Genomic DNA, 17230 nt, shown 5'->3' with positions numbered 1-17230 from the left:
CCGCTGATGTTGGCCACGGTCGCGAGTGAAACTTGGGTCCGCCGCCGGGCCGCTGACCTCCAGCACTCCCCGTTGACGCACGCGATGTGCTCGGTCAAGTCGCCGCACACTGAAGCCGCCTCGCTCTGGAAGTGGCTTTTGTCGTTTGACGTTCATGCTTGGGACATTTGGCCGTTCATATTTGCTGTTCCGGATACTTGCTGCAGTTTGTACGTTTTTAGGCTTTTGCCATTTCACTAACACGGCCCGTTCGCACCTTAATCGGAGCGCGTTCTTGTCTCCGTTTGTCGCCGTCTGTATCCTCGTGGGGGGGGGGGGGGGGGAGGAATCCTGCCCCGTTGGAGATCGCCAACCCCGCCCACCCCCACAGAACCACAGGAGCAGATGTCCACACCCGAGACAGCTTTCCTTAGAGCCTAGTCTCACATGGGTTGGTCCAGATGACGCCAAAAGGCGCAGGTCACTCAACTTCAAGGACAGTGCATACATTATCAGAGTTGTGTTTTTTGTTTGCATTATGACTGCAGGTATTGTGGTCTATACAAACATGACTCCTTGTAAAAAAAGGTGTCAGTTTTGTTGCCAGATAGAAGGGTAAAAAACCAATTATCATATTTTTTACTGGCAAATGAGGTTCCAATGGTGTCAATGCACTTGGTTAATCGCAGGCGGCGGCCTGTTCAAGTTTCTGTCAATATTGTTTTGTTCTCTCGTGTGTGTGCACGTTCATTGACAGCTTACACACAAGCGTGAACATCGCGTACACGTAGGTTTATAAAGGCGCGCAATTTTCGCTCGCCCCCCTCTCCGAGGGCGACAGGGAGGGGGCAAAAAGCCGCAGACGATCGCCCAAGCTCTGTCGTCCTACACTGGGATACTCGGCCATCTCCATCGTCGTCAAGATGTTCCAGCTCTTGACAAGATGTTCCAGCTCTTGACAAGATGTTCCAGCTCTTGGCAAGATGTTCCAGCTCTTGACAAGATGTTCCAGCTCTTGGCAAGATGTTCCAGCTCTTGGCAAGATGTTCCAGCTCTTGACAAGATGTTCCAGCTCTTGACAAGATGTTCCAGCTCTTGGCAAGATGTTCCAGCTCTTGACAAGATGTTCCAGCTCTTGGCAAGATGTTCCAGCGCTTGACAAGATGTTCCAGCTCTTGGCAAGATGTTCCAGCGCTTGACAAGATGTTCCAGCTCTTGACAAGATGTTCCAGCTCTTGACAAGATGTTCCAGCTCTTGACAAGATGTTCCAGCTCTTGACAAGATGTTCCAGCTCTTGGCAAGATGTTCCAGCTCTTGGCAAGATGTTCCAGCCCTTGACAATTAAACAATCGTTTTGTCGGTCGTGTCTGGAAGAATGCCTCCCTGTGAATCTACGGGTTATTGCAAACAATGCAAGCTCACGTAGTACATCGCCACGTGACCAGCAATTGTCTACCCACTGCTGTATGAAGTCCCAACCCCCACTCTCAGTCCTAGGATGTCGTCAGAATCCATCGCCTGCACACGAGCCGAGCTAATCGCTCCATCTCTCTCTTGGACGTCTTCGCGGGGTGGAATTCTCTCCTTTGGCTGCCGTGTCCACCGGTCTGCTCCAGAGCCGGGACTGACTATACAAGCCGGAGGAGCCCTGAGCGTGTCCGGCTGGCTGTTGTCGTGTAGTACTTGAAGACCCAAAGCCGTGACCTACGTCGAGTATCGAGTGGAAGGGGCCGTTATCCCTTCGTGTTAGGGTCACGTTGTTATAATAAACGTGTTGCCTCTAAAGAAGTCTCGCTCTCCGTTCTGCCCACTGCAGATGTATGGCCAAGCATGCTGACAGAGAGAGAGGCAGACATGAACGGATACAGCACAGCGAGAGGTAATGAGAGAGACAAGCCGGTTCCAGTGGCCTGCTAAAGATGTGTACATCGTGTGCAGCGTGTTGAACTTGTTTCGCAGCGGTGAGAGGGAACGACACCAAACTAAACACAAAACTCACTTCTAAACAAGTGAGTTGTCAATCTAATGTTTTAAAAGTGCATACGTAAATGGCATTGTAAATCACGAGGCAGATTGAACTCGTGACAGCCTTTACTATAGACCACTGTGGGACGTCAATCTCAGTGCAGTGCTAATGCAACGCACATCATCACCACCACCATCATAACCACCACCACAACCACCACCACAACCACCGCCACCGCCACCACCACCACCATCATAACCACCACCACCACAACCACCACAACAACCACCACCACAACCACCACCATCACCACCGCCACCACCATCACCACCGCCACCACCACAACCACCATCACCACCACAACCACCACCACCCCAACCACCACCACCCCAACCACCACCACAACCACCGCCACCACAACCACCACCACAACCACCACAACCACAACCACCACAACCACCACCACCGCCGCCGCCACCACCACAACCACTGCCACCATCACCACCATCACCACCACCACCATCACCACCACCACCATCACCACCACCACCATCACCCCACTACCACCACCACCTCGTCAGTGATCGCACGTCGCGCCCAGCGGCCGGTGGGCGCTCACTGGGATCTGTGCTGCTGCTGCTGCCGCACCGCCGCCGTGCGGTCAGCGTCTTCGCTCGCTGGCCACGACCGCGACCTCTCGCGGCTCTCTCGAGCAAACGTGACGAAGCGCCCAAACGCAGAAGACGAGGAAGAGGGGGGGGACGACAACGAGGAGGAGGTTGAGGATGATGATGAGCCACGGCAGCCCACGTCCCGATGCGTCTGCTTCCTGCGCTCCTCCTGCGAGTGGGAACAACAAAGAGAGAGAGACGGTGTGGACGAAGAGCACGGAGAGAGAGCGGAGAGAGAGCGGGGAGAGAGTGGAGTCTCTGCTAGTGCTATGAGAGAGCGGAGAGAGAGCGGAGAGAGAGCGGAGAGAGAGGAGACAACGTGGAGAGCGGAGAGAGAGCGGGGAGAGAACGGGGAGAGAGGAGACAACGTGGAGAGCGGAGAGAGAGCGGGGAGAGAGGAGACAACGTGGAGAGCGGAGAGAGAGCGGGGAGAGAGGAGACAACGTGGAGAGCGGAGAGAGAGCGGGGAGAGAGCGGGGAGAGAGCACGGAGAGAGAGCGGAGAGAGAGCGGAGTCTCTGCTGGTGCTATGAGAGAGAGAGAGAGTGGGGAGAGAGTGGAGAGAGAGTGGAGTCTCTGCTGGTGCTATGAGAGAGAGAGAGTGGGGAGAGAGTGGAGCCTCTGCTGGTGCTATGAGAGAGAGAGTGTGGAGAGAGTGGGGAGAGAGTGGAGAGAGAGTGGAGTCTCTGCTGGTGCTATGAGAGAGAGAGAGTGGGGAGAGAGTGGAGCCTCTGCTGGTGCTATGAGAGAGAGAGTGGGGAGAGAGTGGAGCCTCTGCTGGTGCTATGAGAGAGAGAGTGTGGAGAGAGTGTGGAGAGAGTGGAGAGAGAGTGGAGTCTCTGCTGGTGCTATGAGAGAGAGAGAGAGCGGAGTCTCTGCTGGTGCTATGAGAGAGAGAGAGAGCGGAGTCTCTGCTGGTGCTATGAGAGAGAGAGAGTGGAGTCTCTGCTGGTGCTATGAGAGAGTGGAGAGAGAGTGGAGTCTCTGCTGGTGCTATGAGAGAGAGAGAGTGGAGTCTCTGCTGGTGCTATGAGAGAGTGGAGAGAGAGTGGAGTCTCTGCTGGTGCTATGAGAGAGAGAGAGTGGAGTCTCTGCTGGTGCTATGAGAGAGTGGAGAGAGAGTGGAGTCTCTGCTGGTGCTATGAGAGAGAGAGTGGAGACTCTGCTGGTGCTATGAGAGAGGGAGTGGAGACTCTGCTGGTGCTATGAGAGAGAGAGAGAGACTCATCGTCGTCGGCCTCTCACCGCCCCGGTGACCTCCCACAGCGACCTTGACGGGTCGCGACCTCCCCAGGCCCGGCACGGAGGGCGGCGAGGTGGCGCCCATCTTGGACGGCGTCGTGCTCCCAAGGGTCAACGTGGCCCCGCCGGACAGCGCCGTCCCCGCCTGGGGGACGCGGAGCGCCGCCAGGGAGACGACGGGCGACTGAAACTCAACGTTTTGCATATCCGTCACTGCGTTTCCGATCGCCCTTTGTGATTGTAACGGCTTGTCTCTCGTTGGGTCAGTGGCTAAAGCACCTGACTTGCAATCAAGAAGGTTGCATATTGACATCCTGGTTGGGGGCATGACTCAGCCAGTGACTCGAGGGGTCAATGACATCCGTCTCGTGCTGTGGGACATCAGCGGTGGTCCTCCCTCAAGTGAGCAGGCCCTGCCGTGACGAGCGAGAACGTCCACTCGGGGCTCACGGCTGACATCGAAGGCGATCGCTCTCTTCCCCTACGCTCCACCCCCACCCCCCCCATCAATCCGATTGTCTCGTTAACGCCACCGACTGTCACCACCTCGTTGTGCACACGCGTACACTCACCCACACACACGTACACTCACCCACACACACACACGCGCGTACACTCACCCACACACACACACACGCGTACACTCACCCACACACACGTACACTCACCCACACACACGCGCGTACACTCACCCACACACACACACACGCGTACACTCACCCACACACACGTACACTCACCCACACACACACACACGTACACTCACCCACACACACGCGTACACTCACCCACACACACACACACACGTACACACACACACACGTACACTCACCCACACACACGCGTACACTCACCCACACACACACACGCGTACACTCACCGACACACACACACACCACTAAGTGGCGGTGACGTCACTACGGCGCTTGTGCCAGGCCACGTGCACGTTGAGGCCAGGCCAAGTGTCGAACGCCCACAGGCAGGAGGAGGTCACGAGGCAGACCCAGCAGGTGCCACGCGCACTCCAATATAAACACACAACATCCACTCATCTCATTCCCATCTTCATAAATGCCACCCACCGTCACCACCACCTCCACCACCACCACCTCCACCACCACCACCACCACCACCTCCACCACCACCACCACCTCCACCACCACCACCGCCTCCGCCGCCTTTGTCTCCCCCGTGCTAGCAATCTTGACTACAAGTACTAATTAGAGGTTGAGTAGACCTAGGGGAGGCCCAGGACCGGTTCAGATAATCGCTGCTGCTGGCTGTGAGCGGGAATCAAACTCGGGTGTTGGCACGGTGGGGTCGGCGGTGGTGGGGGTGGTGGGGGGGGCGGTGTTGGCACGGTGGGGTGATGGTGTTGGGGGCACGGTGGGGGGGTGACGGTGACACGGACGGGGCACCTGTGTCCACGTGAGGGTGGGTATCCCGGCGGGCGACGAGGACGAGGCGGCGGCGCTGGCCACCTGCACGACGTCCCCGGCCGTGAGCCGGGTCGCCTCGGTGGGGCCCAGCGGCTTCACGTTGTCCGCGTCTGCCGAGGAGGACAGACGATCGACTTTTACTCCGGGCCAAGCGGCACCATTTGCTCGCAGTCGCAACGTCCGTGCGGAGGAATCCGACGAGCCGCGGAGCTCTTTGCGCGTCGCGGACGTCCGAGTCGGGGCCGCGTCTCCGTCTCGTGACGACGACGACGATAACAAAGCGACGTCCGACGCGCCGTCGCGCCCCCCGGGATTCCCCGACGCGCGACGCTGGAAAAGGGGGGCGTCTCCCGACGACGTGGGTTTGACGCCCGGGCCCAGGACGTCTTAAAAATCCGCTCAAAAAACTCTGAGACCGTCGATTTCTTTCGTAACGTCGCCTCCTCCTCCTCCTCGCTCGCAGAAACGCGGCCTCACGCAAAGTCTCTCTCTCCCCCTCGTCCCCCCCCGCCGCTCACAGTGCACCAGGAGATCCACGCTGCTGTCGGGCGGGTCGCGGCCGCCGCGGACGCGACAGCCGTAGGTGCCGCTGTGGTCGCGGCTGACGGCGGGCAGGGTGAGCGCGTTCCCGGCGGCCGCGTGGCCGTAGTCCACCCGCGTCGGGGAGCTCTGACGAGCCGGGGGAGCGGGGGGACGGCAGAGGAGGCGGCAAAACAAACTTCAACGGCCTCTTTGGGGGGGGGGACGAAAAAAATGTCTCCCGCGGCGTCGCCGTTGTGAGCCTCGTTCCACTGCCCCCAACCGAGAGCGGGAGGCTGCCCTGTGACTGCCCCCACACTCCACCTCACACTCCACCTCACACTCCACCTCACACTCCACCCCACTCTCCATCTCACGTTGGCACGAGCTGCAGCAGCGGCCCACAGCGGCGACAACGCTCAGGCTCAGCAGTCGTCGTCTGCGTCGTCTGCGTCGTCGTCATCATCGTCGTCATTGTCGTCATCATCATCGTCATCATCATCGTCATTGTCGTCATCACCATCGTCGTCATCATCGTCATCATCGTCGTCATCATCATCGTCATCGTCGTCATCATCATCATCATCGTTGTCGTCATCATTGTCATCGTCATCATCGTCATCATCGTCTGCATCGTCGTCGTCATCATCATCGTCATCGTCATCATCGTCATCGTCATCATCATCATCATCGTCATCATCATCATCATCGTCATCATCGCCTCACCCGGTAGAAGTCGACCTCGGGAGGGGGGAATCCATCAGCATAGCACCTCAACACGACAGTGTCGCCCTCCTTCACGGCCGCCTCGCCGTGAGACTCCAGGATGAGGGCCACCCTCCCGCGGGGTGTATCTACGCATCCCACCACCGCCGGCATAGATTCACGGTGCCACTCACCATCGCAAATCATCGTCAGTTACGTCGTCGTCATTGATAACAATGCCACTTACCGTCATAATCATCGCCAATTGCCGTTGTTCTGCAGATGTAGATGCCACTCGTTGTTCATGTTCTGCAGATGCAGACGCCACCTCCGCCATCTATTGCGGTCCAAACAGGCAACTGGACTTTCTAAAAGGTTTGAGCGTCTCTCTGAACGTTCAAGAGTCAAATCTTCACGAGTAGCGGTAGTCTCTGTGTTTCATTTGGCCTTAACCCAATAAGATGGTCCGTCAGGCATGTCTTGTTGTCGTACCCATCATACACATCCGTCTGTTGTACTTCGCTCCGTCTGGTGCCCCCCCCCCCCGTACTCACAATGCACCTTCACGTGGATCGTCTCCGAGGCAACGGCTTCGCTCCTGCCGCCCGGCATGGCGTAGTTCACCACGCAGCGGTAGCCGGCTCTCGCATCCCACCACCGCAGTTTGTAGCGCAGGACGGACGTCACGGCGAAGGTGCCGTCGGCCTCCGTCACTACCTTCCTCGTCACTTTCACGTCTGGCCACGCACACGCACGTACACAGAGACAAAGGTCCCCCGTGTGGCCTTAACAGACTGTTGGGACAAGTGCTGTTAGCGAGTGTCACACGAGGGGGTGGGTGGCCAGCACCACGCCCTGCCGGCTTTGTCTCCGCAGTGGCGATGTTTACTCCCTGCACCACGTAGCAGTTTACACTACACTATACACTACACTACGAACTACACTACACTATACACTACACTATACACTACACTATACACTACACTATACACTACACTATACACTATACTACTATACACTACACTACGAACTACACTACACTACTATACACTACAGTATACACTACACTACACTATACACTACACTATACACTACACTATACACTACACTATAAACTACACTATACACTACACTATACACTAGACCAGGGGTCGGCAACCTACGGCTCCGGAGCCGCATGCGGCTCTTTACGGGCTGCTTCTTGACGATGAGTACGTATGTACATAGATGCATTGCGGCTCTTGAAATACTGAATTTTGTACCGAATTGGAAAAAAATGGCTCTTCTTGTTATTTTGGTTGCCGACCCCTGCACTACACTATACACTACACTATACACTAAACTATACACTACACCATACACTACACTATACACTACACTATACACTACACTACTACACTACTATACACTACACTATACACTACACTACTACACTATACACTACACTATACACTACACTATACACTACACTACTACACTATACACTACACTATACACTACACTACTACACTATACACTATACACTACACTATACACTACACTATACACTACACTATCGCAGACATATTCACCAACAGATACATTCACTAACAGATCCACTTACCAGGTGATGGCCACAGGGGCAGGGACGCCTTGTACCACGTGACGAGGGGCTCTGGGTAAGCGTTGCGCACGTAACATTCACCGATCTGCAGGAGAGGGAAACAGACCAACACACGCAACAAAGATCCCCCGTGTAGCCTTAACAGACTGTAGGGGCAAGTGCTGTTAGCGAGCACCTATGAAACCCGGCACGGTACACGAGGGGGTGGGAGGCCAGCACCACGCCCGGCCGCCTTTGTCTCCCCAGTGGCGATGTTTACACACCGCACCAGGTACTCATTTGAGGCCGCTTCCGCGACGCGGTTAAGGCAACAAAACCCCCAGGCAGCAGAAGCAGCAGCAGGGAGCGGAGAAACCAGCAGGAAAGTGACAGAGCGAAAGTCCCCGTGGGCGGAGGGCTGCTCACCTTGTGGTGGCGCTGCTGCTGCTGGGTGAGCAGCACGGGCCTCTGGGTCGCCGCCACGGCCACCATGGGGGCCGCTGGGAGGGAGACGAGGGGAGGGGGGAGGGGGGAGGGACACGGGGGGAGGGGGGAGGGAGGGGCGCTCCGTGCGTCAAAGGTCGCGGGGTCGTCATCGGCCATTTGCTTGCGAGTCCAACTTGACTCTGAAACGTTGTATAGTGTAGTGTGTAGTATATAGTGTGTATAGTGTATAGTGTGTATAGTGTAGTGTGTATAGTGTAGTGTGTATAGTGTAGTGTGTATAGTGTAGTGTGTATAGTGTAATGTATAGTGTAGTGTATAGTGTAGTGTATAGTGTGTATAGTGTAGTGTATAGTGTAGTGTAGTGTGTATAGTGTGTATAGTGTAGTGTATAGTGTAGTGTATAGTGTGTATAGTGTATAGTGTGTATAGTGTAGTGTATAGTGTAGTGTAGTGTGTATAGTGTAGTGTATAGTGTAGTGTATAGTGTAGTGTATAGTGTGTATAGTAGTGTGTATAGTGTAGTGTATAGTGTGTATAGTAGTGTGTATAGTGTAGTGTCGTGTGTAGTGTGTATAGTGTAGTGTATAGTGTGTATAGTGTAGTGTGTATAGTGTAGTATGTAGTGTGTATAGTGTAGTGTATAGTGTGTATAGTGTAGTGTATAGTGTAGTGTAGTGTGTATAGTGTAGTGTAGTGTATAGTGTAGTGTAGGTATAGTAGTGTATAGTAGTGTATAGTGTAGTGTATATAGTGTAGTGTATATAGTGTAGTGTATAGTGTGTATAATCTATAGGGTGTATAGTGTAGTGTATAGTGTAGTGTATAGTGTGTATAGTGTAGTGATATAGTGTGTATAGTGTAGTGATATAGTGTGTATAGTGTAGTGATATAGTGTGTATAGTGTAGTGATATAGTGTGTATAGTGTAGTGATATAGTGTGTATAGTGTAGTGATATAGTGTGTATAGTGTAGTGATATAGTGTAGTGTATAGTGTAGTGTAGTGTGTATAGTGTAGTGTATAGTGTAGTGTATAGTGTAGTGTATAGTGTGTATAGTAGTGTGTATAGTGTAGTGTATAGTGTGTATAGTAGTGTGTATAGTGTAGTGTCGTGTGTAGTGTGTATAGTGTAGTGTATAGTGTGTATAGTGTAGTGTGTATAGTGTAGTATGTAGTGTGTATAGTGTAGTGTATAGTGTGTATAGTGTAGTGTATAGTGTAGTGTAGTGTGTATAGTGTAGTGTAGTGTATAGTGTAGTGTAGTGTATAGTAGTGTATAGTAGTGTATAGTGTAGTGTATATAGTGTAGTGTATATAGTGTAGTGTATAGTGTGTATAATCTATAGGGTGTATAGTGTAGTGTATAGTGTAGTGTATAGTGTAGTGTATAGTGTAGTGTATAATATATAGTGTGTATAGTGTAGTGTATAGTGTAGTGTATAGTGTAGTGTATAGTGTAGTGTATAATATATAGTGTGTATAGTGTAGTGTATAGTTTCTGTCCCAACGTCCGTAAGTAGGGGAGTAGCAAGTGGCCCCGTGCGCTCGCTTACAAAACACCCGCACGCTTGCGGTGGCTTCGGCCACGCCGGCGCGCCCCGCCAGTGCCTGGCAGACGAAGTGGCGCTCGTCAGCGGTCTCCGTCGCGCTCAGCGCCAGCGCGGAGTCGCTGCGCCGAGCGTCGATGCGGCTCTCGTAGCCGGTGCCCACGTCCGCCACGAAGAGTCGCGCGTCGCGGTACGAGATCCTCGTTCGAGAAGATTGTGAAATCTGTGCCGGGGGGGGGGGGGGGGGGTTGGAGTCTATGGGTAGCAGTGCTGAGTCTTGAGTCTATGGGTGGCAGTGTTGAGTCTATGGGTAGTGTTGAGTCTATGGGTGGCATTGTTGAATCTATAGTGCAGTGTTGAGTCTATGGGTGGCAGTGTTGAGTCTATGGTGCAGTGTTGAGTCTATGGGCAGTGTTGAGTCTATGGTGCAGTGTTGAGTCTATGGTGCAGTGTTGAGTCTATGGGGCAGTGTTGAGTCTATGGTGCAGTGTTGAGTCTATGGTGCAGTGTTGAGTCTATGGGGCAGTGTTGAGTCTATGGTGCAGTGTTGAGTCTATGGACAGTGTTGAGTCTATGGCAGTGCTGAGTCTATGGACAGTGTTGAGTCTATGGTGCAGTGTTGAGTCTATGGGGCAGTGTTGAGTCTATGGTGCAGTGTTGAGTCTATGGACAGTGTTGAGTCTATGGCAGTGCTGAGTCTATGGACAGTGTTGAGTCTATGGTGCAGTGTTGAGTCTATGGGCAGTGCTGAGTCTATGGGCAGTGCTGAGTCTATGGATAGTGTTGAGTCTATGGTGCAGTGTTGAGTCTATGGTGCAGTGTTGAGTCTATGGTGCAGTGTTGAGTCTATGGGTGGCAGTGTTGAGTCTATGGGTGACAGTGTTGAGTCTATGGTGCAGTGTTGAGTCTATGGTGCAGTGCTGAGTCTATGGACAGTGTTGAGTCTGTGGGCAGTGTTGAGTCTATGGTGCAGTGTTGAGTCTATGGTGCAGTGTTGAGTCTATGGGTGGCAGTGTTGAGTCTATGGGTGACAGTGTTGAGTCTATGGTGCAGTGTTGAGTCTATGGTGCAGTGTTGAGTCTATGGGTAGTGTTAAGTCTATGGTGTAGTGTTGAGTCTATGGTGCAGTGCTGAGTCTATGGTGTAGTGTTGAGTCTATGGGTAGCAGTGTTGAGTCTATGGTGCAGTGTTGAGTCTATGGTGTAGTGTTAAGTCTATGGTGCAGTGTTGAGTCTATGGTGCAGTGTTGAGTCTATGGGTTAGTGTTGAGTTTATGGTGCAGTGTTGAGTCTATGGGTAGTGTTGAGTCTATGTGTAACAGTGCTGGGTCTATGGGTAGCAGTGTTGAGTCTATGGGTGCAAGTGTTGAGTCTATATGTAACAGTGTTGAGTCTCTGGGTGACAGTGCTGAGTCTATGGGTAGCAGTGTTGAGTCTATGGGTGCAAGTGTTGAGTCTATATGTAACAGTGTTGAGTCTCTGGGTGACAGTGCTGAGTCTATGGGTAGCAGTGTTGAGTCTATATGTAACAGTGTTGAGTCTCTGGGTGACAGTGTTGAGTCTATGGGTAGCAGTGTTGAGTCTATATGTAACAGTGTTGAGTCTCTGGGTGACAGTGCTGAGTCTATGGGTAGCAGTGTTGAGTCTATATGTAACAGTGTTGAGTCTCTGGGTGACAGTGCTGAGTCTATGGGTAGCAGTGTTGAGTCTATATGTAACAGTGTTGAGTCTCTGGGTGACAGTGCTGAGTCTATGGGTAGCAGTGTTGAGTCTATGGGTGACAGTGTTGAGTCTATGGGTAGCAGTGTTGAGTCTATATGTAACAGTGTTGAGTCTCTGGGTGACAGTGTTGAGTCTATGGGTAGTGTGAGTCTGTGTAACAGTGCTGAGTCTATGGGTGACAGTGCTGAGTCTCTGGGCAGGGCATACGACGTACGTATCCGAGCGTGACAAGCGGCGGTGTGCGTGTGGGTGGGGGGTGGGGGTGGCGCTACTCACAATGAACCACTGGGTGACCACCTGGTCGCCCACGGAGCCGGTGACCGTGCAGGGGATCACTAGCGGACTTCCCAGCTCCACCTCGACCAGCGGGGTCACCGCCACGGAGATCGCCGCTTCGACGCCTGCGGCGATGACGGTCATCGCACGCAAGTCACGCTGCAGACTGCTAGTGCAGTGTATAGTGAAGTGTATAGTGTAGTGTATAGTGTAGTGTATAGTGTAGTGTATAGTAGTGTATAGTGTAGTGTATAGTGTAGTGTATAGTAGTGTAGTGTATAGTGTAGTGTATAGTGGTGTATAGTGTATAGTGTAGTGTATAGTGTAGTGTAAAGTAGTGTAGTGTATAGTAGTGTAGTGTATAGTGTAGTGTATAGTAGTGTAGCGTATGTAGTGTATAGTGTAGTTTATAGTACTGTAGTGTAGAGGATAGTAGTGTAGTGTATAATGTATTGTGCAGCAGTATATATTAGTGCAGAGTATATTACTGTAGTGTATCGTAGTGTAGTGTATAGTAGTGTAGTGTATAGTGTAGTGTATAGTGTAGTGTATAGTAGTGTAGTGTAACGTAGTGTATAGTGTAGTGTATAGTGTAGTGTAAAGTGTAGTGTATAGTGTAGTATATAGTGTAGTGTATAGTAGTGTAGTGTATAGTGTAGTGTATAGTGTAGTGTATAGTAGTGTATAGTGTAGTGTATAGTGTAGTGTAAAGTAGTGTGTAGTGTAGTAGTGAAGTGTATAGTGTAGTAGTGTAGTGTATAGTGTAGTGTATAGTGAAGTGTACAGTACACGAGGCTAGATCACGACTTACACGATGGAATCCACCTTCGTGCAGGAACCAACGAAGCGTCGCCCGTCGCACTCATCAAATCAGCACTCATCAAATCAGCACTCAGCAAATCAGCACTCAGCAAATCAGCACTCAGCAAATCAGCACTCAGCAAATCAGCACTCAGCTAATCAGCACTCAGCAAATCAGCACTCATCAAATCAGCACTCAGCAAATCAGCACTCAGCAAATCAGCACTCAGCAAATCAGCACTCAGCAAATCAGCACTCAGCAAATCAGCACTCAGCAAATCAGCACTCAGCAAATCAGCACTCAGCTAATCAGCACTCAGCAAATCAGCACTCAGCAAATCAGCACTCAGCAAATCAGCACTCAGCAAATCAGCACTCAGCAAATCAGCACTCAGCAAATCAGCACTCAGCAAATCAGCACTCATCAAATCAGCACTCAGCAAATCAGCACTCAGCAAATCAGCACTCAGCAAATCAGCACTCAGCAAATCAGCACTCAGCTAATCAGCACTCAGCAAATCAGCACTCATCAAATCAGCACTCAGCAAATCAGCACTCAGCAAATCAGCACTCAGCAAATCAGCACTCAGCAAATCAGCACTCAGCAAATCAGCACTCAGCAAATCAGCACTCATCAAATCAGCACTCAGCAAATCAGCACTCAGCTAATCAGCACTCAGCAAATCAGCACTCAGCAAATCAGCACTCAGCAAATCAGCACTCAGCAAATCAGCACTCAGCAAATCAGCACTCAGCAAATCAGCACTCAGCAACCATCAGCACTCATCAAATCAGCACTCAGCAAATCAGCACTCAGCTAATCAGCACTCAGCAAATCAGCACTCATCAAATCAGCACTCAGCAAATCAGCACTCAGCAAATCAGCACTCAGCAAATCAGCACTCAGCAAATCAGCACTCAGCAAATCAGCACTCAGCAAATCAGCACTCAGCTAATCAGCACTCAGCAAATCAGCACTCAGCAAATCAGCACTCATCAAATCAGCACTCAGCAAATCAGCACTCAGCTAATCAGCACTCAGCAAATCAGCACTCAGCAAATCGCGACTCTTTTTTTAAAGAAAGACTCCCCATCGTACAGCGCCAATTCGCGTGTGCGGGGTGCCACGAATCTTCCGCGTCTACAGACGACGATTGACACGGTGAAGCCGAACCACGATCGGATGGGGGGGGGGGGGGGATGCTGCTGGACGCTGCCGATGGTCACGGCGGCGGTGATCATCACCTTGGAAGGAGACGGAGACGAGCAACAGCAACGCGACACATCGCAGCGACATGTGGCCGGCAAGTTCTCGCTGCTGCTCCTGCTGCTGCTGCTTGTGGAGCCGTGAATCCACCGTGCCCTTCTCCTCCCGTCGTCAATCCTGTGTCGTGTGAAACACAACGCAGCAGTCCGCACCGTCACAACACATTCCTGCTGCTGCGGAGGGAGCTGGTAGTGACGCTGGGTTGCTCGCTCAATGGCCTGCAGGGTCAACGGTCAGGTGCCCGACAGTGAGGGCGGGCACAAGCCGGCGTGAGTAGGTGAAACGTTGAGTTTTATAAGGGCACCACGGGGTGACCAGCCCCTCCCCACCCAGCCCCACCCCTCCCACCCCCCACCCAGCCCCTCCCCACCCAGCCCCTCCCTGCCCCACCCTCCACCTCCTCACCCAGCCCCTCCCCTCCCTCCCCACCCAGCCCCTCCCTGCACCTGTGGGCTGATGTAACCTATCAGTATTTTTAGTATTAAACACAATGCATTCCACACTATTACACTAGTGGTATTAAACACGGTGTATTTCACACTATTAGACTATTTATATTAGTAAACACGACGCAAAATGGCCCCTATGGAGGCAGCCTGGCCTAGCAACTAACACTAGTTGTCCCAGACATTTAAAAGTGTTTATTGATCACCACCACCACCAGCACCACCACCAGCAGCAGCAGCAGCAGCACCACCAGCACCACCACCACCACCAGCAGCAGCAGCACCACCACCACCACCAGCACCACCACCACCACCAGCAGCAGCAGCAGCAGCACCACCAGCAGCACCACCACCAGCACCACCACCAGCACCACCACCAGCACCACCACCACCACCAGCAGTAGCAGCACCACCACCAGCACCACCACCAGCACCACCAGCAGCAGCACCAGCACCACCAGCACCACCACCACCACCAGCACCACCACCACCACCACCAGCACCACCAGCACCACCAGCACCACCAGCAGCAGCACCACCACCACCAGCACCACCACCAGCACCACCACCACCACCAGCAGCAGCACCACCACCAGCAGCACCACCAGCACCACCACCACCACCAGCACCACCACCACCACCAGCACCACCAGCAGCAGCACCACCACCACCAGCACCACCACCAGCACCACCACCACCACCAGCAGCAGCACCACCACCAGCAGCACCACCAGCAGCAGCACCACCACCACCAGCAGCACCACCACCAGCACCACCACCAGCACCACCACCAGCACCACCACCAGCACCACCACCACCACCAGCACCACCAGCAGCAGCACCACCACCAGCAGCAGCACCACCACCAGCACCACCACCAGCACCACCACCACCACCAGCACCACCACCACCAGCACCACCACCAGCAGCAGCAGCAGCACCACCAGCAGCACCACCAGCAGCAGCAGCACCACCACCAGCACCACCACCAGCACCACCACCACCACCACCAGCACCACCACCAGCACCACCACCACCAGCACCACCACCACCACCACCAGCACCACCACCACCAGCACCAGCAGCAGGCACAGCTGTAGAGAACACCACAGCAGCCTACCTGGCTGGCGACGATCTTACACAGATCAATAACAAGTGGTGAAAGATCGATAAATCGAAAGATCGATAAGTTTGAGAGAGAAACCACGCCTACCCACGTGTTCGTCTATCTTGTTCGATTCCCACGCGATTAGACTGCGAATCGATTCCCATGTTATCCCAATGGGAATCGACTCCAGACATCCATTACTCGCCTGGAATCGATTCCCATGTTATCCCAATGGGAATCGACGCGAGTGTAGTTAATCGAACCTTAAATCGATTCTGCCTGCACCTCGTGACTTTGTGTGGAGTCGATGGCGTCGTGCAGGAGACTCTCCCCCGCCCTTGGCCTCCTCTTCCTCTCGCTCCTGCAGCCCCTCCACCTCGTCACGTGCTCACACGGTGAGGTCACTGTGTGTGGGGAGCGGTGGTGCACTGGTTAGCACACTGTGTGTGTGGGGAGCGGTGGTGCACTGGTTAGCACACTGTGTGTGTGGGGAGCGGTGGTGCACTGGTTAGCACACTGTGTGTGTGTGGGGAGCGGTGGTGCACTGGTTAGCACACTGTGTGTGTGGGGAGCGGTGGTGCACTGGTTAGCACACTGTGTGTGTGGGGAGCGGTGGTGCACTGGTTAGCACACTGTGTGTGTGTGGGGAGCGGTGGTGCACTGGTTAGCGCACTGTGTGTGTGTGGGGAGCGGTGGTGCACTTGTTAGCGCACTGTGTGTGTGGGAGCGGTGGTGCAGTGGTTAGCGCACTGTGTGCGTGTGGGGAGCGGTGGTGCAGTGGTTAGCGCACTGTGTGTGTGTGGGGAGCGGTGGTGCAGTGGTTAGCGCACTGTGTGCGTGTGGGGAGCGGTGGTGCAGTGGTTAGCGCACTGTGTGTGGGGGGGGGGAGCGGTGGTGCAGTGGTTAGCGCACTGTGTGTGGGGGGAGTGGTGGTGCACTGGTTAGCACACTGTGTGTGTGTGTGGGGAGCGGTGGTGCAGTGGTTAGCGCACTGTGCGTGGGGGGGGGGGGGTGCAGTGGTTAGCGCACTGTGTGTGTGAGTGGTGGTGCAGTGGTTAGCGCACTGTGTGTGTGAGCGGTGGTGCAGTGGTTAGCGCACTGTGTGTGGGGGGGGGGGGGGAGCGGTGGTGCAGTGGTTAGCGCACTGTGTGTGTGGGGAGCGGTGGTGCAGTGGTTAGCGCACTGTGTGTGTGTGGGGAGCGGTGGTGCAGTGGTTAGCGCACTGTGTGTGTGGGGGGGGGGGGCGGTGGTTAGCGCACTGTGTGTGTGGGTGCGGGGAGTGGTGGTGCAGTGGTTAGCGCACTGTGTGTGTGAGTGGTGGTGCAGTGGTTAGCGCACTGTGTGTGTGAGTGGTGGTGCAGTGGTTAGCGCACTGTGTGTGTGAGTGGTGGTGCAGTGGTTAGCGCACTGTGTGTGTGAGTGGTGGTGCAGCACGCCGAGAGAGTTTGTGGGCAAGCGTCAGGATGAGCTCTGCGCCTGCAGGCTGTGTGCACACTGCCACGCTGGACCGACGCT

At 53.7% G+C, this 17230-nt stretch overlaps 1 protein-coding gene across 1 annotated transcript in view; it reads right to left on the bottom strand.

Annotated features, from left to right (window-relative positions):
* Positions 1 to 2607: 2607 nt before the first annotated feature.
* The window catches only part of LOC133361898 (basal cell adhesion molecule-like), a 27393-nt gene continuing 12770 nt past the window's right edge, over positions 2608 to 17230 (bottom strand). The window contains exons 6-16 of the mRNA XM_061580876.1: positions 14140 to 14260; positions 12094 to 12218; positions 10103 to 10319; positions 8530 to 8603; positions 8125 to 8209; positions 7076 to 7258; positions 6543 to 6670; positions 5816 to 5966; positions 5277 to 5407; positions 3862 to 4003; positions 2608 to 2786 (exon numbers count right to left, since the gene is read on the bottom strand). Of these exons, the coding sequence (XP_061436860.1) occupies positions 2608 to 2786; positions 3862 to 4003; positions 5277 to 5407; positions 5816 to 5966; positions 6543 to 6670; positions 7076 to 7258; positions 8125 to 8209; positions 8530 to 8603; positions 10103 to 10319; positions 12094 to 12218; positions 14140 to 14260 (1536 nt within the window). The remainder of the gene's footprint in view (positions 2787 to 3861; positions 4004 to 5276; positions 5408 to 5815; positions 5967 to 6542; positions 6671 to 7075; positions 7259 to 8124; positions 8210 to 8529; positions 8604 to 10102; positions 10320 to 12093; positions 12219 to 14139; positions 14261 to 17230) is intronic.

This window comes from Lethenteron reissneri, unplaced genomic scaffold (assembly GCF_015708825.2).
Source record: "Lethenteron reissneri isolate LAM-NWPU_2019-01 unplaced genomic scaffold, ASM1570882v1 scaffold_1278, whole genome shotgun sequence".
In the NCBI taxonomy this organism is placed as follows: Eukaryota; Metazoa; Chordata; class Hyperoartia; order Petromyzontiformes; family Petromyzontidae; genus Lethenteron; species Lethenteron reissneri.
The sequence above is the reverse complement of the archived record's forward strand: the minus strand, read 5'-3'. Positions and strand labels throughout refer to the sequence as shown.